The following is a 26733-nucleotide window of genomic DNA, read 5'->3' as shown; positions in this document are numbered from 1 at the left end:
ACACTCTCTATTGACCTCCAGAGGGTTCAAATCCTTCACTGACCTCCAAGAGATTCAACCATTTACTGTCAAATTAACTATTTATATACTGGCAGGTTGAACACTACTTGATGTTGATTGTACACCTTGAGGGAGCCCCTTAACCATAACGCCATTTGAGTCTAAATGCAAAAACGATCCGTAACCAGTAGGGCTGAACTCTCTACTCTATGGAATACTATCCATCAACCAACTGACACAACCACAAGACTTCCACATACACCTCAATCCTAAACACTGGGATCAAATTTGGACTATCAGGAAACTTTGTTCTTGCAAAGATGCAGCAGTGGAAGCCAACAACAGCGTACTACTTCAGTGGTACATGGTTCCCCCTAAGTTAGCCCACATTAATCCTAACACTTCCACTTTCTTCTTATGCAGCTGTTCAGAGGCAGGCTCTTTTATTCCTACCTGGTGGACCTGCCCTGACTTTGGCTACAGGTATATGATCTGATTCAAACCCCTTCTTCAACCACCCTCCTCTTTACTCTTTCTATTATGGCTTACCGCCCCTCTTACAATGTTTATTGTTTCAATCCTATTATGCATGTTGCATATGTGATCCCTATTACACTTTACATGATCTGCATCATACCTAATGTTAACTTCTTAAAAAGTGATATTAAAAAGTTTTTTTTTTTCTTATTTAAAAAAAGACAAACAGGTCATACTTACCTGATCTGTGCAGTGGTTTTGCACAGAGTAGCTCTGACCCTCCTCTTCTCTGTTTCCTCGCTGATGCTCCTTGCCCCTCCCTCCTGCCAAGCAGCTTGCTCGCGAGCCCTGGCTCTGCGTGTCCATTCACACACATAGCCGAGACTTAGCCCCGCTGTCATTCCTCAGTGGCTTACTGGCTGTGATTGACAGCAGTGGGAGTCAATGACCCCCCCCCCCGTTGTTGTCCCAGACAATGATGAGCAAGAGTTCCCAGAGTGCTGAGGCTCTCGTTCATATTGCTGGATCGCAATGGGGCTCAGATAAGTATTAGGGGGGCTGTTGCTACACAGAGAAGGCTTTTTTCCGTCATGCATAGAATGCCCAACGGTAAAAAACCTTGAGCCTTTGGAGCCACTTTAATAACATTATGTGGTTAACGAAGAGTTAGGTCTTACGGTGCTTCGTTGATGGCTGCTTTACCTTTATTTGCATATGCCATGCATACAAAAACAATGGATTTATTGATCTTTGGCATCTTTGTATTTATTTTTCTAAATTCATTTTATATATAATTAGTGTTGGGGGAACAGTTTGTGTGGAGTTTTTTACCTTAATGCAGGAATGCACTAAGGTCGACCATACATTGTTTGAATTTCGACCGATTCAGCAACAACCGCCCAAGATTCTAACTGTTAATGGGCAGGCTGAATGTACCTAGTTTGACTCTCTTGCGATTATAATCACTGTCTTCTTCTGCCCGCATCGCAGTTCAAAAACTGAAAAACCATGGTGCAATTCGTTTAACAAAAACATATAAAGACATACCTTATCCAAGTACCGAGGGATAATTTTCTCCAACAGTTTGGCTGTGTGTTCACTGACTTCTGAAGGTTTAATCACCACAGCATTACCTGAAAAAAAAAAAAAATAAAAAAATAAAAAAGGGGGGGGGGGGCGCTTAACATAACTAGTACTTGATTTCATGTACACGATCACACAGATACACAGCACAGCACTTTTCATTTACACAGAGCTTTGCAAAATGTATTTATCAGTTCCAGATGAAAAGATCACCCTTGCAGTTTTCACTCTGAATCTATGTACTATATGTAAAATGGTGTCTAGAAGATGGCTACCAGTTTAATTGAAGCTAGTTAAATAATTTTTTTTTACTTCTGTGTTGGTGTTGTGGTACTGTTATTGTAGGCATGTAGGGGGAAAAAAAATACACATACAACATGTCTGTACCTGCTGCAATGGCACCCACCACAGGCTGCAAGCAAACTACAAGTGGGTAATTCCAAGCTCCAATGACCAGGACAACACCAAGGGGCTCAAAGTTGATGAACACTTCATCTGATATGGTCATTAAATTCCTTTTGACATGTTGGGGTGCCGCCCATTCAGGGAGATTATCAATAGCCGATTCAATTTCACCCAAGAGCCCCATTATTTCATAGGAGTAAGCACTCAATTCATTCTAGAAATAAAAATACTGTTTAGTACATAAGGCCTTATTTACATATGAGTATTGTCCATCATGTGAAGCAAATTAGATCTCAACACTAGCTTTTACATGTCTTGATAAGGCAAGTTCATGCGTTTAGCACCGGCCAAACTTTTTTTAATCTTTGGAGAGAGCAAGAGCAAGAATATAAGTTAAGGTCCAACTGGGGTTCTAACCCTTACTCTTTCTATCCTAAACAAACAAATGGCTAGGCATACACTTTAAGGGTTAATATAGAATTGATAGTTCTTTCTGGTATTTAGTGTGAGGCTTACAGTAAAATGTTATTAATAAATTAAGAGTTCTGAACATTGGCGGGCATAGTTTGATTTTAACTGTAGTTTCTCCAAACGCCAATGTGCCAAAGTAATTATTCCCATATGTATGCAGGACCCCAAGGTTTTAGGACTTTATTACAGTGGTACCTCTCAATAAATCTTCAACTATCCTATGCTAATTGATGCAAGGATTTGTAACAAATAAAACTATCCTTGACCCGCTACAAAAGATTGATTGCTGGGGCTCAAAGATCAGAGTACAAATCTGACACCCTCTGCCATCATTCAAAAGGTGCATTTAGTAATTCTGCTAGGTGATGATTACCTTTCGTTCTGGCTGGAATTTTGCCATATTAAAATCAATTTTTAGATTTGCTTGCGGTATGTAATGTACTTAATTTATTTAGTTAAGTAAAATTACACCCCTTAGGATTTTTAATACATTAATCTCAAACACCAGAGGCAACACAACATAAAACAGAATTAACATTTTGTTATTCTTGCTGCAGGAGTTTTAGCAGGAACACCGCTTCTGTCTTCTATTAAAGAGCCAAAACGTAGAGGCTAAAAACACAGCACAGGGAACAGAGCTACAGTTAGGGAAAAAAGGAATTTCATCTCCTGCTGATTTTGTACATTTGTCTATAATTGTAATAGTAGGTTTATTTTAACAATGAGAGACAGAATAACAAAAAATAAATAAATCCAGAAACACGCATTTCAAAAAAGTTAGAAATTGATTTGCATTTTAATGAGTGAAATAAATATTTTGTGAGTTAAATAAGTAATTCGACCCCTTCACAAAACATTACTTAGTATTTGGTGGCAAAACCCTTGGTGGCAATCACATAGGTCAGACATTTCTTATAGTTGGCCACCAGGTTTGCACACACCTCAGGAGGGATTTTGTCCCACTCCTCCCTGCAGATCCTCTCCAAGTTTCGAGGCTGACGTGTGGCAACTTGAACCTTCAGCTTCCTCTACATATTTTCTATGGGATTAAGGTCTGGAGACTTGCTAGGCCACTCAAGGACCTTAATGTGCTTCCTCTTGAGCAACTCCTTTGTTGCCTTGGCTGTGTGTTTTGGGTAATTGTCATGCTGGACAACCCATTTTCAATGCCCTGGCTGAGGGAAGGAGGTTCTCACCCAAGATTTGACTGTATATGGCCCTGCCCATCGTCTCTTTGATGCAGTGAAGTTGCCCTGTCCCCTTAGCAGAAAAACACCCTCGAAGCATGTTTCCACCTCCATGTTTGATGGTGGGGATGGTGTTCTTGGGGTCATAGGCAGCATTCCTCCTCCTTCAAACATGGAGAGTAAAGTTGATGCCAAAGAGCTTGATTTTGGTATTATCTGATCACAACACTTTCACCCAGTTCTCCTTGAATAATTCAGATGTTAATTAGCAAACTTCAGACGAGCCTGTACATGTACTTTCTTGAGCAGGGGGGCCTTGCCAGTGCTGTAGGATTTCAGTCCTTCACAGCGTAGTGGGTTACAAATTGTTTTCTTGGCATCTATGGCCCTAGCTGCCTTGAAATCATTGTTTAGATACATTTTCCAAAACAACAAGGTCACTAATGCCGCATACACACGATCAGACTATCCGGCAGACTTAGTCTGGCAGACAAACCGCCGGACTGTCCGAACGAGCGGACCTGCCCGCACACGGGACTTGTGGCGGACTAGGTCCAGCGGACTATCTGCCGTATTTTTGAAATGAACGGACTTGCCCACACACGGAGGAAAGTCCGTTCATTTTGAACGCGGCTCCAGGTAGCCAGGACTAGCGAAGGAAGTCAATGTCACCGCCTTCGGCGGCGAGACTGACACGGCGCTGGCCCCGTCACCTGGTATGGACTTAAAGGGGAAGCCCTACACCGAAAAAACGGCATGGGGGTCCCCTCCCCAGGTCCATATCAGACCCTTATCCGAGCAAGCTACCCGGCCAGTCAGGAAAGGGGATGGGGACGAGCGAGAGCCGCCCCCCCCCCTCCTGAGCCTTACCAGGCCACGTGCCCTCAACATGTCTTCGCCGCCTTCTGTTCTTCTCTTCTTGAGCTGTTGACTCGTCGCTGTCTCTGGCCACAATGACAGGGACGCGGCGTGCGGCTACTTATATAGGGACATCGCCGGCTGATGTCCCCACCCATTATGATGTCACAGTCCCAGCATCCTCTGGGACTGTGACATCATAATGGGCGGGGACATTACCTGGCGATGTCCCTATATAAGTCGCCACACGCCGCGTCCCTGTCATTGTGGCCAGAGACAGCGACGAGTCAACAGCTCAAGAAGAGAAGAACAGAAGGCGGCGAAGACAGCGGCGATAGAAGACCAGGCCACCGCTTGTAAAAAAGAGCTAGAAGAAGGCGCAGAGGCCCGGCAAGAAGAACCGAAGAGGGGGACAAGACCCCCGAAGTCGGAAGAAGACCCCCGGGCGGCGACGAAGAAGAAAGCCGCGTCCCTCCACTAGTGAAAGAGCTAGAAGATAGCGGAGAAGTCCGGCGAGAAGACCCCCCCCAAGACGGAAGAAGACCCCCGGAGCTGTGCAATAAATTAGTTTTAACCCTTGTGCGTTTTATTTACATTTTTTTTCCACAGGTGAATGGGTAGGGGTTCATTGTACCCCATACTCATTCACATAGGGTGGGGGCCGGGATTCGGGGGCCCCCTTATTAAAGTTGAGGGCACGCGGCCTGGTACGGCTCAGGAGGAGGGGGGGGCGCTCGCTTGTCCCCACCCCCTTTCCTGACCGGCCGGGTAGCGTGCTCCGATAAGGGTCTGATATGGACCTAGGGGGGACCCCCATGCCGATTTTTCTGCGTAGGGCCTCCCCTTTAAGTTCATACCAGGTGACGGGGGCAGCGACGCTTCCTTCGCTAGTCCCGGCTACCTGGAGCCGCGCTCAAAATTAACTGACTTTTCTCCGTGCGGGAAAAGTCAGTTCATTTCAAAAGTACGGCGGACTAGCAGACACACGGCCTTATTGTCCGCTAGACTGCGAGTCCAGTGGACAAATTTTGGTGCAAAACTACTTTCTAAGTCCGCTGGACTTTTGGGTAAAAAAAGTCCACAAGAGCCCACACATGGACTCGAGTCCGAAGGACTTTTCCACCTGAATGTTTGATCGTGTGTACGCGGCATTACAGTCAACCGCTTACTTACCTTCCCTGCGTTAGCTTAATGCTCAGTTCAGCCATCAGGAGCTTACAGAAATGACTAAACAAGATCAAACTCTCGTCAGTTCCAGCAGTCAATGAGATGACGAGCAAGTGAAGAGAAGAAATGTATAAACAGCTGGTGTGGCTCCTAAATAAAGTGAACCTGTTGGTTTGCCCTTCATAAGCACATCACAGGCTCTAAGGCAAAACGCAAATGAAAATGTATTTTTGTTGAATCCAGAAAGACTAAAGATGCTCTGTTCCTGATTAACAGGGCAACATTTATATCAGTTGCTGGCACTGTCTCCACCACTCTGCCAGACATCCTTCAACTGAAATAAATCAAAGGAGCTGGGTGGAAAATGCTCAACTGAACAGCAACTGCCAATCAGAATACAATAGCCCACAAAGGTAGATTTGTACATCCATGCTGTGGATGAAGAAATCTGAAAGATCACTTTTGTTCAGCCTGGCTTTTGGCAGAGCTATTTTCTTTCCCACAACAAAGGGTCAATTCCCCCATCAATGACAGTTGGTGTCATTGGAGTTGGAGCCATTGTGTTCTCTCAGCGGGGGGACTGGGGAAGCAGTTCCTGCCAGAAACACAGCGATTATTGCTAGCGGCTATAACAGCTGCTAGCAATAACTGCATGTAAAATCTGACAGGCTCGTTGTACCCAAGTTCCTACTGAACTGGCCCAGATTCTAACCCTTTATGGATGCCTTTAGAACTTCTTTCAGGCATTTAATTTACATTGTATCCCCATTTTGGAGATATTCCTTCACGAAGGAAAGGTAAAATATATGGTAGCAACTAATCAGAATCATTTCCTACTTGATTGACTACATGATCTGATCAGCTGTTGTGGGCATGGCACATTATTCTCCAAACCATTATTTTTAAGAGTGTGATGGGATATCTTCAGGTGTCTTTCACCGTACATGAATGCAAAATTTAAATGTAATACGCTACAAACATTAACATAGCATAAACGGGAATAAAAACGGTTAGGCAAAAGTCATCACTGCTATGCATTGCGATGATGGACAGTAAAAGAAACCACCTACCTTGTGCAAGTCTGCAATTAGGGCTTTCCGAATCTCAGCATCATTTTCACTAATCATCCGTTTTAAAGCCTGGAGCTGCTGAATACGGAAATCCAATGAGCGTGTTTTGCCGGTGTTAAATGCCTGCCTTGCTTTGTCCACAATCTGTTTCATCATGGTGCTCTGTGTGTGTAAGGCTAAAAAAAGTGACAGAAAGCAATGAAGTACACATTTTATTGACAGAGAAAAAAGGTTTGCAATCATACTTGCCAAGTGGATGCAAAACAAGTAGATTATACATATAAAAAAATAATAGCGCAGCGCTTGTAGCTTGAAAAAAAAAAAAACGAGAAAATGAAATCCTTAGGTGAAGATGAAGATAGCCATGTGACGGTACAGTAGAAAAAATACTGGCAACTGGTTTGTGCAATCCACCACCTGAGAGTAAAATGGACACTCTTACCAGAAGCTGTGGACTCATATACTGGTTTGTAATGAGTCAACCAAGCATATGTTAGGTAACACCTCCACCTTGTCTTCCTGTATTGGGTGGATGGTCTGTAGAACACCCCATCACTGGTTGAATGAGGAGGTTCCACTAACTGAACAAATTCCCAACAAACAGCAAAGATCAGAAAGGAAGGCCGGTCCAGAACATGTATGAAGGGAATGAACGGCAACACATAGTGTAAAACTGTATAAAAGCGTTTTATTGTAAAAATAGATGTACACTTTGTTGGCTTGATAAGCACATATAAAATCTAAAGATGCATCAAGAAAGAGACTGCAACGGCTCATGAGTATCAGACGTGTTTCGTCCTATTGGACATCATCTGGGGTGTCCTATTGGACATCATCAACCCCAGGTGATGTCCAATAGGACGGAACGCATCTGGTAACACTCCTGAGCCATTGCAGTGTCTTTCTTGATGCATCCTTGGATATTATATGTGCTTATCAAGCCGACTTTTGTAAGTGTACATCTGTCTTTACAATAAAATTCTTTTATACAGTTTTACACTATGTGTTGTCGTTAATTCCCTACATACACATTAGGGACTGGCCTTCCTTTCTGACGTTTGCTGTTCGTTGGGAATTTGTTCGGTTAAAGCGGAACCTCCTCATTCAACCAGTGATACGGTGTATACAGACTATCCATCCGATACAGCAAGACAAGGTTTGAGGCGTTACCTCACATATGCTTAGTTGACTCATTACAAACCAGTATTACGAGTCTACAATGTCTGGTAAAGCATGTCCATTTTACTCTCAAGTGGTGGATTGCACAAACCAGTGGCCAGTGTTTTCTCTACTGTACCATCACTTGGCTATCTTCAACTAAGGATTTCATTTTCTCGGTGGACTTTTTTTCGTTCATTTTTTGATTTATGAACACAATGTCACAATATTTTTACTAATATTTGTTCATTGCACTGTATCTTTTTTCAAACTACAAGCGCTGCACTATTTTTTGTTTACACGATTTGTCTAGCGAGTTCCAGCTGCTTTCCATTATCTCAGATCGCAGTTTTATATTTTCCAAGTAGATTATACATGCCTAAATGAATTTAAAAAAAAATGCCATGGAAAATAAAAAAGTGTATGTGGCTCATGACATTACTAATTATGGCCATAGCTTTAAATTATGTTTTTTTTACCTATATTCCGGACTGCAAATAGCTCCCACAGTTTATAGGTACTGCAATACGTCACCTTTAATTCAGTCAGCAATGAGTGTATATACACATTTCTTGTGGTTTTCAAATCGGAGGCCCTATGATAAAGAATCTCTATTAAGCAATATCCTCTATCATCCAACTGAGTCTTGTGATAATGTGCAACTACAGGTAAACTCTTTTTCTGTATAAGGAATCTGTCAAAACATGATTTGGGAGATGCCATTGCTGTCTTCGTTTCATAATCGCTTGCAAGCTCTGGGTCTCTAATCTTCACTCAGTAGGGCTAGGTATTGCAGTATGATTTACTATATAGAATAGCTGCCTGTAGCTAAATGTACAGTGTCCTGGATTTGTGCATTGCTTAATCAGTAGAATGGATGCCACTCCTGTGTGTACCACACCCTTTATCACCTCTAAAACTGCCACACTCTTTACACTGAGAATTGGGGGCAGAGATGTAATTGACGAACATTTTTGTCTGCAGCAGGTTGAAACAATTGTGAGGGTTTGGTCGGCTTCTGCTTTGATTTGTTACAGCAGAAAGAAAATCCATCACTTCCCTTAGTAAAAACACCACACGCACACACAGGACACAAAAACAGTGGCTAGGCACACATTTAAACCTTTGATAGCCCCTTCCGAGCCAGTATCATTAGTACAGTAACGGTGCATCTTTTTAGCACTGATCAGTGGAATAGTGTCACTGGTTTCAACAAAATGTCAAAAGTGTCACTAAGTCCACCGCAATATCGCAGTCCTGCCATTGCTAGTACAAGAAAAAAAAATATATTCTAGTATATACGCACACACACACACACCATAGTTTGTAGACACTATATCTATTGTGCAAACCAAATCAATATACACTTATTGGTATTTTTTTTTTTTTACCAAATATACGTAGCATAATATATATTGGTCAAACTTATGAAGAAAATAGATTTTTTTTTATGTTTTTATTGGATCCATTTTATAGCAGGAAGTAAAAAATATTGTTTTTATCAAAATCGTCTGCCTTTTTTTGTTTATAGTTAAAAAAATAAAAAATAAAAACACCACCAAAAGAAAGCTCTATTTGTGGAGAAAAAATAAATAAATGGGTACAGCCAGTGCTGTGTCTTGGCCTAGGCTGACAAGGCCCAGGTCTAGGGTGCCACCCTTCTTCCCACGGCCGCCTCCCAGGAACTGTCTATGATGAGGGGGAGAGGGGAGAGGGAGAGATATATGATGGGAATACCCAGGCAACAGCGGCAAGGATAGCAACAAGTATAAATCAATGACTACATTACTTTTGTAAATCATCATGTATGGGTGTGCTAAACAGCTGGACAATATAAAGTTCTTAGCATGGATTAACCACTTTCAGACCGGACCATTTTGCTGGTAAATGACCAGAGGTCTTTTTACACTTTGGCACTGCGCTGCTTTAACTGGTAATTGCGCGGTCATGCAATGTTGTACCCAAACAAAATTTGCGTCCTTTTCTTCCCACAAATAGAGCTTTCTTTTGATGGTATTTGATTGCCTCTGCGATTTTTATTTTTTGCGATATAAACGTAAAAAGACCGCAAATTTTGAAAAAAAATGATATTTTCTACTTTTTGTTATTAGAAAAATCCAATAAACTCAATTTTAGTCATACATTTAGGCCAAAATGTATTCAGCCACATGTCTTTGGTAAAAAAAAAGTCAATAATTGTATATTTATTGGTTTGCGCAAAAGTTGTCACATCTACAAACTAAGGTACGTTTTCTGGAATTTACGCAGCTTTTAGTTTACGACTGCCTATCTCATTTCTTGAGGTGCTAAAATGGCAGGGCAGTACAAAACCCCCCCAAATGACCCCATTTTGGAAAGTAGACCCCCTAAGGAAATTGATAAGAGGCATGTTGAGCCCATTGAATATTTTATTTTTTTGCCTCAAGCGATTGAATAATGACAAAAAAAATTTTTTTTTTTTTTTTTTTTTACACAAAGTTGTCACTAAATGATATATTGCTCACACATGCTATGGGCGTATGTGAAATGACACCCCAAAATAAATTCTGCTGCTTCTCCTGAGTACGGGGATACCACATATGTGGGACTTTTTGGGAGCCTAGCCGCGTACGGGGCCCCGAAAACCAAGCACCGCCTTCAGGCTTTCTAAGGGCGTAATTTTTTGAGTTCACTTCTCACTACCTATTACAGTTTTGAAGGCCATAAAATGCCAAGATGGCACAAAACCCCCACAAATGACCCCATTTTAGAAAGTAGACACCCCAAGCTATTTGCTGAGAGGCATGTTGAGTTCATGGAATATTTTATATTTTGCCACAAGTTGCGGGAAAATTACAAACTTTTTTTTTTTTTTTTTTTTCACAAAGTTGTCACTAAATGATATATTGCTCACGCATGCCATGGGCATATGTGAAATGACACCCCAAAATAAATTCTGCTGCTTCTCCTGAGTACGGGGATACCACATATGTGGGACTTTTTGGGAGCCTAGCCGCGTACGGGGCCCCGAAAACCAAGCACCGCCTTCAGGCTTTCTAAGGGCGTTACAGTTTTGAAGGCCATAAAATGCCAAGATGGCACAAACCCCCCCCAAATGACCCCATTTTGGAAAGTAGACACCCCTAAATTTAGGGGTACACTAGTGAGACTAGGTAATAAATGGCGGGTGCCCTGAAACTATAAAAAAATAACTAACCAACCAGCGTCACCTGTAACCGTTATATGGTGATCACTGGTGAAAGGGTTAACTAGGGGGCAATCAGGGGGCTTTATGCGGTAGTATATGGGGGTCCCTGGCGCTATAAAAAGCTGCGGCGAACCTAAATACCTACCTGCCTAACTAGCGTCACCTGTGACACTAATACAGCGATCAGAAAAACGATCGCTTATTAGGCTGGGTTCACACTGGAGCGATGCGGGAACGCCACGAATGCGCGGCGGGTTCCCGCATCGCATGCCTCCCGGCGGCAGTTCACACTGCCCTATGCGAACTGCTGGGAGTGTCAGTGAAATGTTACTGACACCCCCAGATCAGTTCGCATATCGCAGTGCGATCTGCAAACTCGGATCGCATGGTGTGAACACCCATGCGATCCGATTCTGCTGCGGGCCAAAAAAAGGGTCCCGTGCGAATTTGCGGCGGGTGCGGCGGGTGTGGCGGGTGCGGCGAATGGCTGAACTCGAATCGCACAGAGATCGGATGTGATTTGCACTGCAGTGCGGTGCGAATCACATCCGTTCTCAAACCGCTGCAATGTGAACCCAGCCTTAGTGACACTGGTGACGGGGGGTGATCACGGGGTTAAACCTTTATTGGGGGGGTTAGGGGGGTACCTTAGAACTAAAGGGGGCTAACCCTAACTGCCCTAACAGTTATTAGTCACAAATGACACCCGCCGGGTGATCAGGGGGTTAAACCTTTATTAGGTAATAAATGGCGGGTGCCCTGAAACTATAAAAAAAGAACTAACCAACCAGCGTCACCTGTAACAGTTATATGGTGATCACAGGTGAAAGGGTTAACTAGGGGGCAATCAGGGGGCTTTATGCGGTAGTATATGGGGGTCCCTGGCGCTATAAAAAGCTGCGGCGAACCTAAATACCTACCTGCCTAACTAGCGTCACCTGTGACACTAATACGGCGATCAGAAAAATGATCGCTTATTAGGCTGGGTTCACACTGGAGCGATGCGGAAACGCCACGAATCCGCAGCGGGTTCCCGCATCGCATGCCTCCCGGCGGCAGTTCACACTGCCCTATGCGAACTGCTGGGAGTGTCAGTGAAATGTTACTGACACCCCCAGATCAGTTTGCATATCGCAGTGCGATCTGCAAACTCGGATCGCATGGTGTGAACACCCATGCGATCCGATTCTGCTGCGGGCCAAAAAAAGGGTCCCGTGCGAATTTGCGGCGGGTGCGGCGAATGGCTGAACTCGAATCGCACAGAGATCGGATGTGATTTGCACTGCAGTGCGGTGCGAATCACATTCGTTCTCATAAACCGCTGCAATGTGAACCCAGCCTTAGTGACACTGGCGACGGGGGGTGATCACGGGGTTAAACCTTTATTGGGGGGGTTAGGGGGGTACATTAGAACTAAAGGGGGCTAACTCTAACTGCCCTAACAGTTATTACAGTCACAAATGACACCAATGCAAAAAAAAAAAAAAAAAAATGACATTGGTGTCACTGTGACTGGGGGGCAGGGGTAATTGGGGGGGTGATCGGGGGGTAAAGGGGGGGTGTGAGTGTGCCTGGCATGTTCTACTGTGTGTGTAGAGTGTTGGTGCAACTCACCGATCCGCTCTCCTCCGTGTCGGAACGAAAAATACCGACACGGAGGAGAGAATACATCACTTCCTCTCCTGTGTTTACATTACAGGAGAGGAAGTGATGTCACGGGGGATTTCCATTCGTCGAGAGCGATCGCGAGGGGGTGGCCATGAATGAATGGCCGCCCCCTCATCCCGGATCGCTCTCGAAGGAATGCCGACCGCCGCAGGCACCGGGGGGGGGCCCGATCGGGCCCCCCACCCGCGGGCAGGCAGGGACTTATATATACGCCCATATGCCTGCCCGTGCCATTCTGCCGACGTATATCGTCGTGCGGCGGTCGGCAAGTGGTTAAATGATTATACAGATCATATTGCAATACAGTGCTCCATGCATGCTGCAAACTCAGTCCACACATTCAGTGAAAGTTCATGTACTTTGTTTAACCACTTCCCATCCAGGCCAATTCTGACATTTCTCTCCTACATGTAAAATTCATCATTTTTTTTCTAGAAAATTACATAGAACCCCCAAACATTATATATGTTTTTTTTGGCAAAGGCCCTAGAGAATACGATGGCGGTCGTTGCAACTTTTTATCTCTGTATTTGCACAGCAATTGTGTGGAGTAAAAAAATAATAATAATGTGATTGCATAAGTGTGTACAGCCTCTTATAACTGGGGTTGTAGCTGGGTTCAGAATTAAGCAACCACATTTAAACTCATGTTAAAGTGATTGCAAAGTCTCTGTTTTTTTTTTTTTTGCTAAAAATAATAAACAGGTTATACTTGCCTACCCTGTGCAGTGGATTTGCAAATGTATCCATTCAGACATGAAGCTGTGGCCTGGCACCGTCCCCTTTCTCTCATCATTGGCTGACTGACTTTGATTGACAGCAGCCAGAGCCAATGGTGCCGCACTGCTGTTTTAGCCAATGAGGAGGGGAGTCCCAGGCAGCCGAGACAATCCTACATCGCTGGATAGTGATGGGGCTCAGGAAAGTATTAGGGGGGCTGATGCACACAAAAGGCTTTTTATATTAACGCATAGAATGCACTAAGATAATAAAAAAAAAATTTCTAACATTACAACCACTTTAAAATGATGTCAGGTGTGTACTGACTCCTAATTAAAGTACCTCTGATTAACCTCAAATAAAGTTCAGCTGTCCTAGTAGGCCTTTCCTGACATTTCCTTAGTCGCATCCTACAGCAGAAGCCATGGACCGAATAGAGCTTCCAAAGCATCAGAGGGATCTCATTGTTAAAAGGTATGTCAGGAGAAGGGTAGAAAGGAATTTCTAAGGCATTAGATATACCATGGAACACAGTGAAGACAGTCCTCATCAAGCATAGAAAATATGAAACAGTGACATTTCCAAGAACTGGACGTCCCTCCAAAATTGATGAAAAGACGAGAAGAAAACTGGTCAGGGAGGCTGCCAAGAGGCCTACAGCAACATTTACCACTTCCAGACCAGCCATCACAGTTACACTGCGGCAGGTTGGCATAGCTGCGCGAGCTGTCGTAGCTATGCGTTGGCTCTTTGAGGCGCTGTAGCAGCCATGCACACCCGCCCACAGCGTGTCCCTGGAGCTGATGCTTGTGTCCCCAGAGGTCATCATGGCTGCCAGGCACCCGTGATCATTCGTGACAGAGCGAGAATCAGGATCTGTGTGTGTAAACACAAATCCGGTTCTATCAGGGGAGAGGAGACAGATTGTGTATTCCTTACTAAGTAGGAACAACGATCTCTCGCCTACTCTAGTCAGCCACATTCCCCCCACAGTTAGAAAGCCACATTGGGAACACAGTTAACCCCCTTAATCGCCTCCTAGTCTTAACCCCTTCCCTGCCAGTGACATTTATACAGTAACCAGTGGCTATTTTTAGCTCTGATCGCTGTAGAAATGTCATGGGTCCCAAAAAAGCATCACCCCGCCATTTCTAGTAAAAAAAAAAAAAAATTCATAAATCTATTCCCAATTTTGTAGACGCTATAACTTTTGCACAAACCAATCAATATACGCGTATTGAGTTTTTTTAACCAAAAATATGTAGAAGAATACATATCGGTCTAAACTGATGAAGAAATTCGTTTTTCTTATTTTTTTGATATTATAGCAAACAAAATATTTTGTTGTTTTTCAAAATTGTCACTATTTTTGTTTATAGCGCAAAAAAAAAAAAAAAAAAAAAAAAAAAAAAAAAAAAACGCAAAAGGTGATCATATACCACCAAAAGAAAGCCCTTATTGTGGAAAAAGAAGGACATACATTTTGTACAACATCGTACGCAATTGTCAGTTAAAAAAATGGCCTGGTCAGGAAGGAAGAAAATCTTTCCGGGGCTGAAGTGGTTAAACGAGTTGCAGGAATATCTGGGCAAGCCCTGGCTGTGTGGTACATGTGACAACAATCTCCCGTATTTCTCATATGTCTGGGCTATGGGGTAGAGTGGGAACACAGAAGCCTTTTCTTATGAAGAAAAACATCCAAGCAGGGTTAAATAATAAATAAATCTGAAGTCTCCCAAAAAAAATGTTTTATGGTCTGACGAAACCAAGGTTGAACTTTTTTGCCATAATTCCAAAAGATATGTTCGGCACATCACCAAAAGACCACCATACCCACAGTGAAGCATGGTGGTGGCAGCATCATGCTTTGGGGCTGTTTTTCTTCAGCTGGAACATGGGTCAAGGTAGAGGGAATCATGAACAGTTCCAAATACCAGTCAATATCGGCAGAAAACCTTCAGGCTTCTGCTAGAAAGCTGAACATGAAGAGGAACTTCATCTTTCAGCATGACAAAGACCCAAAGCAATAAAGGAATGGCTTCACCAGAAGAAGATTAAAGTTTTGGAATGGTCCAGCCAGAGCCCAGATCTGAATTCCATTGAAAACTGTGGGTGGTAGACATGTGCAGAGTAAAATATTTCGTTTCGGAATTTCGTTTTCGTCCGAAAACTTAATTTATTTAGTTACTCCCGAAAATCGTTTTTATTTATTTCGTTTTCGTTCAAAAATTGCATTCGTCCGATAATCCACATGAATTACGTTCGAATCTGTCTTGGAAGGCTTATGGTGTCTGTCAATGTATAAAGAAGATTTGACGGAGCTAACTATATAGCATACTTTAGAACCCTATTAAAGTCTATGGGACTCCAACGTTCAAAATCTAAAGTGCTAATTTTAAAGGCTAATTTGCAAGTTACTGTCCTAAAAAGTGTTTGGGGACCCGGGTCCTGCCCCAGGGGACATGTATCAATGCAAAAAAAAGTTTTAAAAACGGCCGTTTTTTCGGGAGCAGTGATTTTAATAATGATTAAAGTGAAACAATAAAAGTGTAATATTCCTTTAAATTTCGTAGGGGGGGGTTGTCTATAGTATGCCTGTGAAGGGGCGCATGTTTCCCGTGCTTAGAATTGTCCCTGCACAAAGTGTCACTTATGCAGGAAAAAAAGTCCTTTAAAATCACTCGCAGCTATAATGAATTGTCGGCTCCTTAATACAGAGAACACTCATTGAAAGTCATTGATAAAAAAATAAATAAATACATTTAAAAAAAAAGCGTGGGGGTCCCCCAAATTCAATTACCAGGCCCTTCAGGTCTGGTATGGATATTAAGGGGAACCCCGCGTCAAATTTAAAAAAAAATTGACGTGGGGTTCCCCCTAAAAATCCATACCAGACCCTTTATCCGAGCACGCAACCTGGCAGGCCGCAGGAAAAGAGGGGGGGATGAGAGAGCGCCCCCCCCCTCCCTCCTGAACCGTACCAGGCCACATGCCCTCAACATTGGGAGGATGCTTTGGGGGTCTGTGACCCCTCAAAGCACCTTGTCCCCATGTTGATGAGGACAAGGGCCTCATCCCCACAACCCTGGCCGGTGGTTGTGGAGGTCTGCGGGCGGGGGGCTTATCAGAATCTGGAAGCCCCCTTTAACAAGGGGACCCCCAGATCCCGCCCCCCCCCTGTTTGAAATGGTAAGGGGGTACAAAAGTACCCCTACCATTTCACAAAGAAAGTGTAAAAAATGGTTAAATAAAACAAACACACTTTTGAAAAATTCCTTTATTAAAAATAAAAAAATTAAAAAAAAGATTCCAGCGGCGGTAATCCACTCTTGCTATCCAGCGACGGACGGTCATCTCTCCAGCGATGTCTCATCTTATCCAGCGCAGCGATCCTGTCTTCTGTCTCCTCCACGGAGACACTACAGGCATTCCGGCGGCTGACGTTTCTTATATACGGAGGGCGGGGCCACCCTTCACCTGACCCGCCCCCCTCTGACGCAAGGGGAAACCTGGGGTTCCCTGTGACGTAGGGGGTGACCCGCACCCCTCTGATGTAACACAGGCAGGTTTCCGTTACATCAGAGGGGGGGCGGGGTCACCCATACGTCACGGGGAACCCCGGGTTTCCCCTTGCGTCAGAGGGGGGCGGGGTCAGGTGACGGGTGGCCCCGCCCTCCGTATATAAGAAACGTCAGCCGCCGGAATGCCTGTAGTGTCTCCGTGGAGGAGACAGAAGACAGGATCGCTGCGCTGGATGAGACGAGACATCGCTGGAGAGATGACCGTCCGTCGCTGGATAGCAAGAGTGGATTACCGCCGCTGGAATCTTTTTTTTATTTTTTTATTTTTAATAAAGGAATTTTTCAAAAGTGTGTTTGTTTTATTTAACCATTTTTTACACCAGGGCTCGACAAAACCCGGGCGCCCGGTCGCATTTGCGACTAGAATTCCAGACCTGGCGCCTGGGGCAGCACAGCTGGGGGTATGCCGTCTCCGTGGCCCCCCCCCGGCGCGATCGCGTCGGGCCGCGCCGCCGCCGGCCGGTAATTTAGCCCCCGGCTTTGAGGCCTTCTACGATCCTATGGTTCCTTCTGTAATCTGGCGCCCTCTTGTGGTGGCCGTTGGAATTACAACCAGCAATGCTAATGGATGTAATGCTAATTTTCCCTGCCTGCCAGCCTATCTTTCTTCCCTTTACTCAGAACCCCTAAAAATTATATATATATTTTATTCTAACACCCTAGAGAATAAAATGGTGGTCGTTGCAATACTGTCTGTCACACCGTATTTGCACAGCGGACTTACAAGCGCACTTTTTTGGGGAAAATGTATTTAATAAAAAAAATAAAAATAAGACAACAGTAAAGTTAGCCCAATTTTTTTTAATATTGTGAAAGATAATGTTGCGTCGAGTAAATCGATACCAAACATGTCATGCTTCAAAATTGCGCCCGCTCATCGAATGGCGACAAACTTTTACCCTTTAAAATCTCCATAGGCGACATTTAAAAAATTCTACAGGTTGCACTTTTTAAGTTACAGAGGAGGTCTGGGGCTAGAATTATTGCTCTCACTCTACCGATCGCAGCGATACCTCACATGTGTGATTTGAACACCGCTTTCATATATGCGTTCGCTTCTGCACGCAAGCTTGGCGGGACAGGGCGCGTTTAAAATATTTTTTTTTTATTTTAACTTTTATTTTTATTTTTTTCACTGTTCTTTAAAAAAAAAAAAAAAAAAAAAAAATGTGTGTCACTTTTATTCCTATTACAAGGAATGTAAAAATCCCTTGTAATAGAAAAAAGCATGACAGGTCCTCTTGTATATGAGATCTGGGGTCAGAGAGACCTCACATCTCATATTTACACTAAAATGCAATTTAAAAAAAAATTGTCATTTGAAAAAAATAAATAAAATGCCCCTCTAAGAGCTATGGGGGGCAATGACTTGGAGACAGGTGGGGGGCTTGGGGCTATCTTCCCCTCACTTGTCTCCATGTCAGGCCAGGGACAGGTCCGGATCGCCGTCACGGACCCGGCTCCTAACTTTTTTAGCTGGCTCCTAGATTCCAAGCAAATTTGTCAACCCCTGTTTTACACTTTCTTTGTGAAATGGTAGGGGTACTTTTGTACCCCCTTACCATTTCAAACAGGGGGGGGGGCCGGGATCTGGGGGTCCCCTTGTTAAAGGGGGCTTCCAGATTCTGATAAGCCCCCCGCCCGCAGACCTCCACAACCACCGGCCAGGGTTGTGGGGATGAGGCCCTTGTCCTCATCAACATGGGGACAAGGTGCTTTGAGGGGTCACAGACCCCCAAAGCATCCTCCCAATGTTGAGGGCATGTGGCCTGGTACGGTTCAGGAGGGAGGGGGGGCCGCTCTCTCGTCCCCCCCTCTTTTCCTGCGGCCTGCCAGGTTGCGTGCTCGGATAAAGGGTCTGGTATGGATTTTTAGGGGGAACCCCACGTCAATTTTTTTTTAAATTTGACGCGGGGTTCCCCTTAATATCCATACCAGACCTGAAGGGTCTGGTTATGGATATTTAGGGGGAACCCCACGTCAATTTTTTTCTTAAATTTGAGGCAGGGTTCCCCTTAATATCCATACCAGACCTGAAGGGCCTGGTAATTGAATTTGGGGGACCCCCACGCTTTTTTTTAAATTTATTTATTTATTTATTTTATCAATGACTTTCAATGAGTGTTCTCTGTATTACGGAGCCGACAATTCATTATAGCTGCGAGTGATTTTAAAGGACTTTTTTTCCTGCATAAATGACACTTTGTGCAGGGACAATTCTAAGCACGGGAAACATGCGCCCCTTCACAGGCATACTAAAGACAACCCCCCCCTACGAAATTTAAAAGGAATATTACACTTTTATTGTTTCACTTTAATCATTATTAAAATCACTGCTCCAGAAAAAACGGCCGTTTTTAAAACTTTTTTTTGCATTGATACATGTCCCCTGGGGCAGGACCCAATCTCCTATTCTATATCGAACTGTTGTAATAACGAAAACGAACGAAAATAAAGCATTTATTTATGTCGGATTTTCGTTTTTCGGATTTTGTGCTTTCGTTATCGTTTGTCAAAACGAAAACGAAAATAGCTGAAATTCGGACGAAAATGCGTTCGGACGAAAACGAATGCACATGTCTAGTGGGTGGTCTGAAGAGGGCTGTGCATAGGAGATGCCCTCACAATCAAGTCAAGATGTGCCATGTTGATAGACTCATACCCAAAAAGACTGAGTGCTGTAATAAAATCAAAAGGTGCTTAACCACTTGCTTACTGGGCACTTAAACACCATTCTGCCCAGACCAATTTTCAGCTTTCGGTGCTCTCACAATTTGAATGACAATTACTCAGTCATGCAACACTGTACCCAAATGAATTTTTTGTCCTTTTTTTCCCACAAATAGAGCTTTCTTTTGGTGGTATTTGATCACCTCTGGGGTTTTTATTTTTTGCGCTATAAATGAAAAAAGACCGAAAATTTTGAAAAAAAACGCATATTTCTTTGTTTCTGTGACAAAATTATGCAAATTATTAATTTTTCTTCATAAATTTTGGTCACAATTTATACTGCTACATATCTTTGGTAAAAATAACCCAAATTAGTGGATATTATTTGGTCTTTGTGAAAGTTAGAGAGTCTACAAGCTGTGGTGCGAATCGCACAAAATTGATCACATCTGATGTACTGGTGGCCTATCTCGCTTCTTGTGACCCGAACAAGTCAGGAAAGTACAAATACCCCCCAAATGACCCCTTTTTGGAAAGTAGACATTCCAAGGTATTTAGTAAGAGGCATGGTGAGCTTTTTGATGTTGTCATTTTTTTCCCACAATTCTTTGCAAAATGAAGATTTTTCATTTTTTTTATTTTTCTCCACAAAATTGTCATTGTAATAGGTTATTTCTCTCACGTGGCATGTGTATACCACAAATGACACCCCCCAAAAAATTCTGCTACTCCTCCTGAGTATTACAATACCACATGTGTGGGACTTTTTCACAGCCTGGCCACATAGAGAGGCCCAACATGCAGGGAGCGCCATCACGTGTTCTAGAAGCATAAATTACACATCTAACTTGTTGACTATTTATTACACTTTTGAAATACCAGGACAATGACACGTGACACTGATGACAGATGGCACTGATACGTGGCAATGATGACACTTATACGTGGCACTGATGACACGTGGCACTGATGACAGATGGCACTAATATGTGGCACTGATGACAGATGACACTAATTTGTGGCACTGATGACACGTGGCACTAATACGTGGCACTGATGACACGTGGCACTAATACGTGGCACTGATGGCACGTGGCACTAATACGTGGCACTGATGACACGTGGCACTAATACGTGGCACTAATACGTGCCACCGGTGACAGATGGCACTAATACGTGGCACCAATGACGCGTGACACTGATGACAGATGGCACTGATAAGTGGCATTGATGACACGTGACACTGACAACAGATGGCACGTGACACTGACAGGTGGCACTGATGACAAATGGCACTGATGACAGATGGCACTATGTGGCACTGACACGTGGCACTGACGACACGTGGCACTGGGGGCAGGTGGCACTGGGGGCAGGTGGCACTGGGGGCAGGTGGCACTGGGGGCAGGTAGCACTGGGGTGGATGGCACTGGGGGCAGGTAGCACTGGGGTGGATGGCACTGGGGGCAGGTAGCACTGGGGTGGATGGCACTGGGGGCAGGTGGCACTGGGGTGGATGGCACTGGGGGCAGGTGGCACTGGGGTGGATGGCACTGGGGCGGATGGCACTGGGGCAGATGGCACTGGGGCGGATGGCACTGCTGGGGGTGGATGGCACTGCTAGGGGAGGATGGCACTGCTAGGGGAGGATGGCACTGCTAGGGGAGGATGGCACTTTATTTAATTTTTTTACTTTTTTTTCTTTCAGTCAGAACGGCTGCCGCTGCAGCCGTTCATCTCTCCCCTCTCGCACTGTCTGTGCGAGGAAGGAGAGCGGCGCTGAGAGATGATCTCATATGTAAACATATGAGATCATCTCCCATTGGATACGCCGATCACGCTGTAAACGGCCGCTGTGATTGGCCGTTTACAGCGATCTGTGTTTGCCTGTCCCCGGGGGACACGGCGAACACAGAACTTCCGCGATGCGCGCCCGCGGCGGCGCGCATTGCGGAAGTAAACATCACGCCGTCCAGGGACGACAACCCGGACGAAGGCGCCTGCTCTACTGCCGTCATTCGGCCATAGGGCGGGCGCGAGGAGGTTAAACACCTATTAGTTTAAGGCTGTGCACATTTTTTATTTTTACTTCCCTCCACCTAAAAGATTTCAGTTTGTTGATCAACTGAGTTGTACAGTTTATAGGTCATAATAAGCCTAGTTCATGCGAATGCGGGTTTGAAATCATGCGAGTTCAGCTGAATTTCAAACTGGCATTTCAGTCCAACTTCGAGGGGCGATTTGAGAGACATCTGTGCGGGTTCATGCGCAGATCTCTATTGAAATCACCTCCAAAGTTGGCAAAAGTAGTGCAGGAACTACTTTTAAGAATCGGTGCAGCGCCTCAAAGTTGGTATCGCACCAATTGAGATGTTGCCAGCAACAGGCTCTGATTTGGCATGTGTACACTTTTTTTATCCACTGTACTTGTACATTGTTGTGCACTGGCTCCTCCCTGCTCTTAGATTAATATGCTTAGCATTTTTTAAGGCTGGGGAGGAGAGGACTACATCATATTGGACATCCTCCTGCCATGAAATTAGGTGGGCTGTGTATGACTTGCTGCAGCATCTAACAAACAGAAAAGTGAAATTAAAGTACCGTAATAATTTTTAGTAGATTAGAGGAGTCTGTACAATTGTGCAAGGGGGACATAGAGTTCAGTAACTTATGTTTACTTTTGGATAATGAATTGCGGGCAAAAAAACAGTCATGCACAGCTTGATTTATTTTTCATTACAAGATGAAACTTGTCAACTCATCCACTAGACCGCAGCTCTCACCTTTCACACAGATTAGACAAATACCTTAAAAAGTGATAAGCTGCCCTTATCCTCTATTATATTATAGACACTATTCAAAGTTCAAGACAAGTGTGATGATGGTAGTATGATGAAAACCTCTGTTCCTCGCGTTACCCACAAGCCAATGAGTTATTGAGTGGAAATTGTCACCTTAATCTTCTGTGTCTAAATCGTATAAATAAAACCAATGAGACTTAAGGATTTAAAATTTCCTTGTTTCTCTAGATAGTTTTTAAATATTAGGCCTCACTTACAGGGGCATACTTACGTTTACGCCTGTGTGAGGGCCGAGTTTGTCTGCACAAGGATGCAAAGGTGTTCCATGCATGTCTATTGGGATGTAGCCGCTGTTCCCAATGTGGCATCTACATGGGTGCGTGTCCCCAAACACACACAGTCTGTGTTCAGGGACACACACACCTGCACCCATACAGCTGTCAAACTGAGAGCAGTGGCACAGGAATGCACAAACATCCCATTTACATCAATTGGGATGCAGTGGCTGCACCGACCCAGCCACTGCTCCAAATCTGACATCCATGGAGAAGTGTCCCCGAATGCAGGCAAACAAGGCCTAAATGTAAATGGAGGAAGCCATATTTGCCCTTTACATATGTAGGCTGTGCTTCTTGCCTAGCAATATTGAATTGTATCTCGAATGAGATCTTAGCAGGTAAATACCAGCCCACAATTTTCATACGTCTGTCGTAAGGGCCTTCATCTGAGTCCAACTGGCCACTGCCCCTTTACACCTTACACAGGGTAGCTAAGGCCGAGACTCTGACTACTTGCCCTAATAGTAAGGCTAGTAAGCAAATGAGAAAAATGGCAGATTGGAGCATGCCAAGTGATCTCTGCCAGAATTGATACACTAACCTGCCAGCACCTTTAACCACTTGCCTTCTGGGCCAATTGTGACACTTCTCACATGCATGGAATTTCCAGCATTTTTTTTTTTACTAGAAAATGATTTTGAACTCCCAAACATTATATATTTTCTGAAAGCAGAGGCCCTGGAGAATGAAATGTTGGGTGCGCAATTGTTTATGCTGCAGTAAATTTGCAGAGCTGTTTATCAAATTCAAATTAAAAAAATAAAAATAAAAAACAATAATACACTTTAAATGAATTTTAGTGCACAGAAACACAATACCCAATTTTTTGTTAAAATATAAAAGAGGATGTTACATTGAGTTAAATAGATACTCAATGGGGGTTATTTACTAAAGGCAAATCCACTTTGCACTACAAGTGCAGTCGCTGTAAATCCGAGGGGGACATGCAAGTAAAATAAAAAACAGCATTTTAGCTTGCACATGATTGGATAATAAAATCAGCAGAGCTTCCCCTCATTTCAGATCTACCCCTCAGATTAACAGTGACTGCACTTTCAGTGCAATTTCAAGTGCACTTGTAGTGCAAAGTGGATTTGCCTTTCGTAAATAACCTCCACTGCATCATGCTTTAAAACTGCACATGCCTGTGGAATGGTGACAAAATGATAGTACATTCAATTATCCACAAACAACGATTCAAGAGCTTTAACAGGTTACTAGTTTAGAGTTAAACATGAGCTCTGGTGCTAGAATTATTGCTCTCACTCTGACTTTTGCAGTTACAGATGCATGCTGGAATTATGTGTGCATCCGCGTAGAAGCATGGGGGTGGGGGGGGGTGGTTTACACTTTTATTTTATTCGATTTTTGTATTTAAAGCGGAGCGCCACCCTAAAGTGGACCTTCCGCTCATTGAAATCCTCCCCCCCTCCAGCGCCACAATTGGCACCTTTCAGGGGGGAGGGGGTGCAGGTACCTGTACAGTACAGGTATCTGCACCCACTTCCGGCGTAGATTCTGCAGAAGGCACGCTCCTTTACGCAGAATCTACGCCCCTTTCCGAAAGTCCCCCGCTGCCTTGCTGGGAAACACACGGATCCCAGAGACAACGGGGACTATCCTTATTGAGCAGCGCGACTCGCGAATGCGCAGTAGGGAACCGGGAAATGAAGCCGAAAGGCTCCACTTCCTGATTCCCATACCCAAGATGGTGGCGGCAGCACCCGAGAGACGATCGAGAGATCGGCTTCGGGTGCCGACATCGCGGGCGCGCTGGGCGGGTAAGTGTCACTATTTTAAAAGTCAGCAGCTGCAGTATTTGTAGCTGCTGGCTTTTAAAAAAAAAAAAAAAAAAAAAAAAAAAACGCGGACTCCCGGCGGACTCCCGCTTTAAAGGAGTTGCAAATGCAGACATTTTTTTTTTTTTATCTTAATGCAGGGGTCTCAAACGTGCAGCCCTCCAGCTGTTGCAAAACTACAAATCCCATCATGCTTTTGCCTGTGGGAGTCATGCTTGTAACTGTCAGGCTTGCAATGCCTCATGGGACTTGTAGTTTTGCAACAGCTGGAGGGCCGCCAGTTTGAGATGCCTGTCTTGATGCATTAAGATAATAAACCCTCTGTGTGTAGCAGCCTCCCCGGCACCCCCAATTACTTACCTGAGCCCATCTCTCTCCAGCGATGTGCATGAATGTCTTAGCTGTCCGGGATTCTCCTCCCGATTGACTGAGACACAGCAGCGGCACCATTGGCTCCTGCGGCTGTCAAAATCAGTTAGCCAATCAGAAGAGAGAAGGGGTGGGGCTGGGTGCTCCATGTCTGAATGGACACACGGAGCTGTGACTCGGCGTGGGTACCCCTATAGCAAGCTGCTTGCTGTGGGGGCACTTGACAGGAGGAAGGGGCCAGGAGCAGCGAAGAGGGACCCGAGAAGAGGAGGATCTGGGCTGCTCTGTGCAAAACCAACTGCACAGAGGTGGCAAGTGTAAGGTTTTTATTTTTTGCGTTATAAACAAAAAAAGAGTGACAATTTTGAAAAAAAAAAAAAACACGCAATATTTTGTACTTTTTGCTATAATAAATAACCCGATTTTTTTTTTTTTAAAGCACATTTTTTCTCAGTTTAGGCCGATATGTATTCTTCTACATATTTTTGGTAAAAAAATAAAAATAAAAAAAATAAGCGTGTTTTGATTGGTTTGCACAAAAGAAAAGAGTCTACAAAATAGGGGATAGATTTATAGTATTTGTATTATTTATTTTTGTTTTACTAGTAATGGCAGCAATCTGCGATTTTTATCGGGACTGCGACATTATGGCAGACACATCAGACACATTTTTGGGACCATTGGCATTTATACAGTGATCAGTGCTATAAAAATGCACTGATTACTGTAAAAATGTCACTGGCAGGGAAGGGGTTAACACTAGGGGGCGTTCAAGGGGTTAACTGTGTTTCCTGGTACGCGTTTCTAACTAAAGGGGAGGGGAGGGGGTTCCTAGCCAATAGTAACACACCACCTGTCACTCCTCTCAGAACAGAACAGGTATTTGTTTGTTTACACAGACATGTCCCTGTTCTGCCTCTCGATCGATCATGGCTGGCAGTCATCGTGACCATCGGCCACGAGCGTCGGCATCCACCCCGCGAACCGACATATAGCTACAATGGTTCGTGGAATTGTGCTGACATGCTGCAGTAAAATGACGGTGGCTGGTCGGCAAGGGGTTAAAGCTTGTCTATGCTGTCAGAAAAATAGATGAGGAGAGCTGAAATTACACTCTGCAGAGCTCAGTAAAGGGGGGCTCTGACAGCTGATTGGAGGGAAGGGACACTCCTCCCTTAACACAACACTGAGCAGCTGAGATTGTCAATCTGCTGGAAGTCCTGTCCCTGTCGACTTTTTTCTCTTGGTTTCAGGAAAACTTGCTGTCAGCAGTGATTCATGCTGATAGCAGAGGAATGAGGCAGCAGACAGAAATGAGACTTCGTGCTCTTAACTGAGACAAGTAGACACTATAGTGGAATATGCTTTGTTCATATTTCACGTCTGAGGTTTACAGCCACTTTAACCATTAGCCAACCTGCCGCTGTCATTATACTGTGGCAAGTTGGTTTTCCTGGGCAAAATCGCCATAGCTGTAAGTCGTCCCTTGAAACAGGCTTAGCAGGCACGCGTGCCGTCAGGGCCTTGCACTGTTCGCATAAATTAGGAGCTGATGCATGTGCGCGGCAGCCGCAATGTCCGCCAGGCACCCGCAAGAGAGATCTGTCAAAGTAATCAGACAGATCCTCTGTTCTGGCAGGGAGAAAAGAGATCTGCTGTTTCTAGTGATTAGAAACAGCGATGTCTCTTTACTCCCAGTCACTACACTGCCCCCACAGTTAAGA

General features: G+C 44.2%; 1 protein-coding gene across 3 annotated transcripts in view; it reads right to left on the bottom strand.

The window, feature by feature from the left end:
* Positions 1-26733, bottom strand: part of ALDH3A2 (aldehyde dehydrogenase 3 family member A2) — a 74255-nt gene that overhangs the window by 42463 nt on the left and 5059 nt on the right. For 2 of the 3 annotated variants that reach the window (XM_077482152.1, XM_077482154.1), the window contains exons 2-4: positions 6719-6894; positions 1948-2179; positions 1525-1610 (exon numbers count right to left, since the gene is read on the bottom strand). In XM_077482152.1, coding sequence (XP_077338278.1) covers positions 1525-1610; positions 1948-2179; positions 6719-6874 — 474 coding nt within the window. In that variant the 5' untranslated portion in view covers positions 6875-6894. Of the gene's footprint in view, positions 1-1524; positions 1611-1947; positions 2180-6718; positions 6895-8355; positions 8472-26733 lie in introns of those variants that run through there. The other variant, XM_077482153.1, reaches the window with a different exon arrangement.

The sequence above is a fragment of the Lithobates pipiens genome, unplaced genomic scaffold (assembly GCF_037356315.1).
Source record: "Lithobates pipiens isolate NorthernLeopardFrog02 unplaced genomic scaffold, aLitPip1_a1.2 Scaffold_16, whole genome shotgun sequence".
Lineage (NCBI taxonomy): Eukaryota > Metazoa > Chordata > Amphibia > Anura > Ranidae > Lithobates > Lithobates pipiens.
The sequence above is the reverse complement of the archived record's forward strand: the minus strand, read 5'-3'. Positions and strand labels throughout refer to the sequence as shown.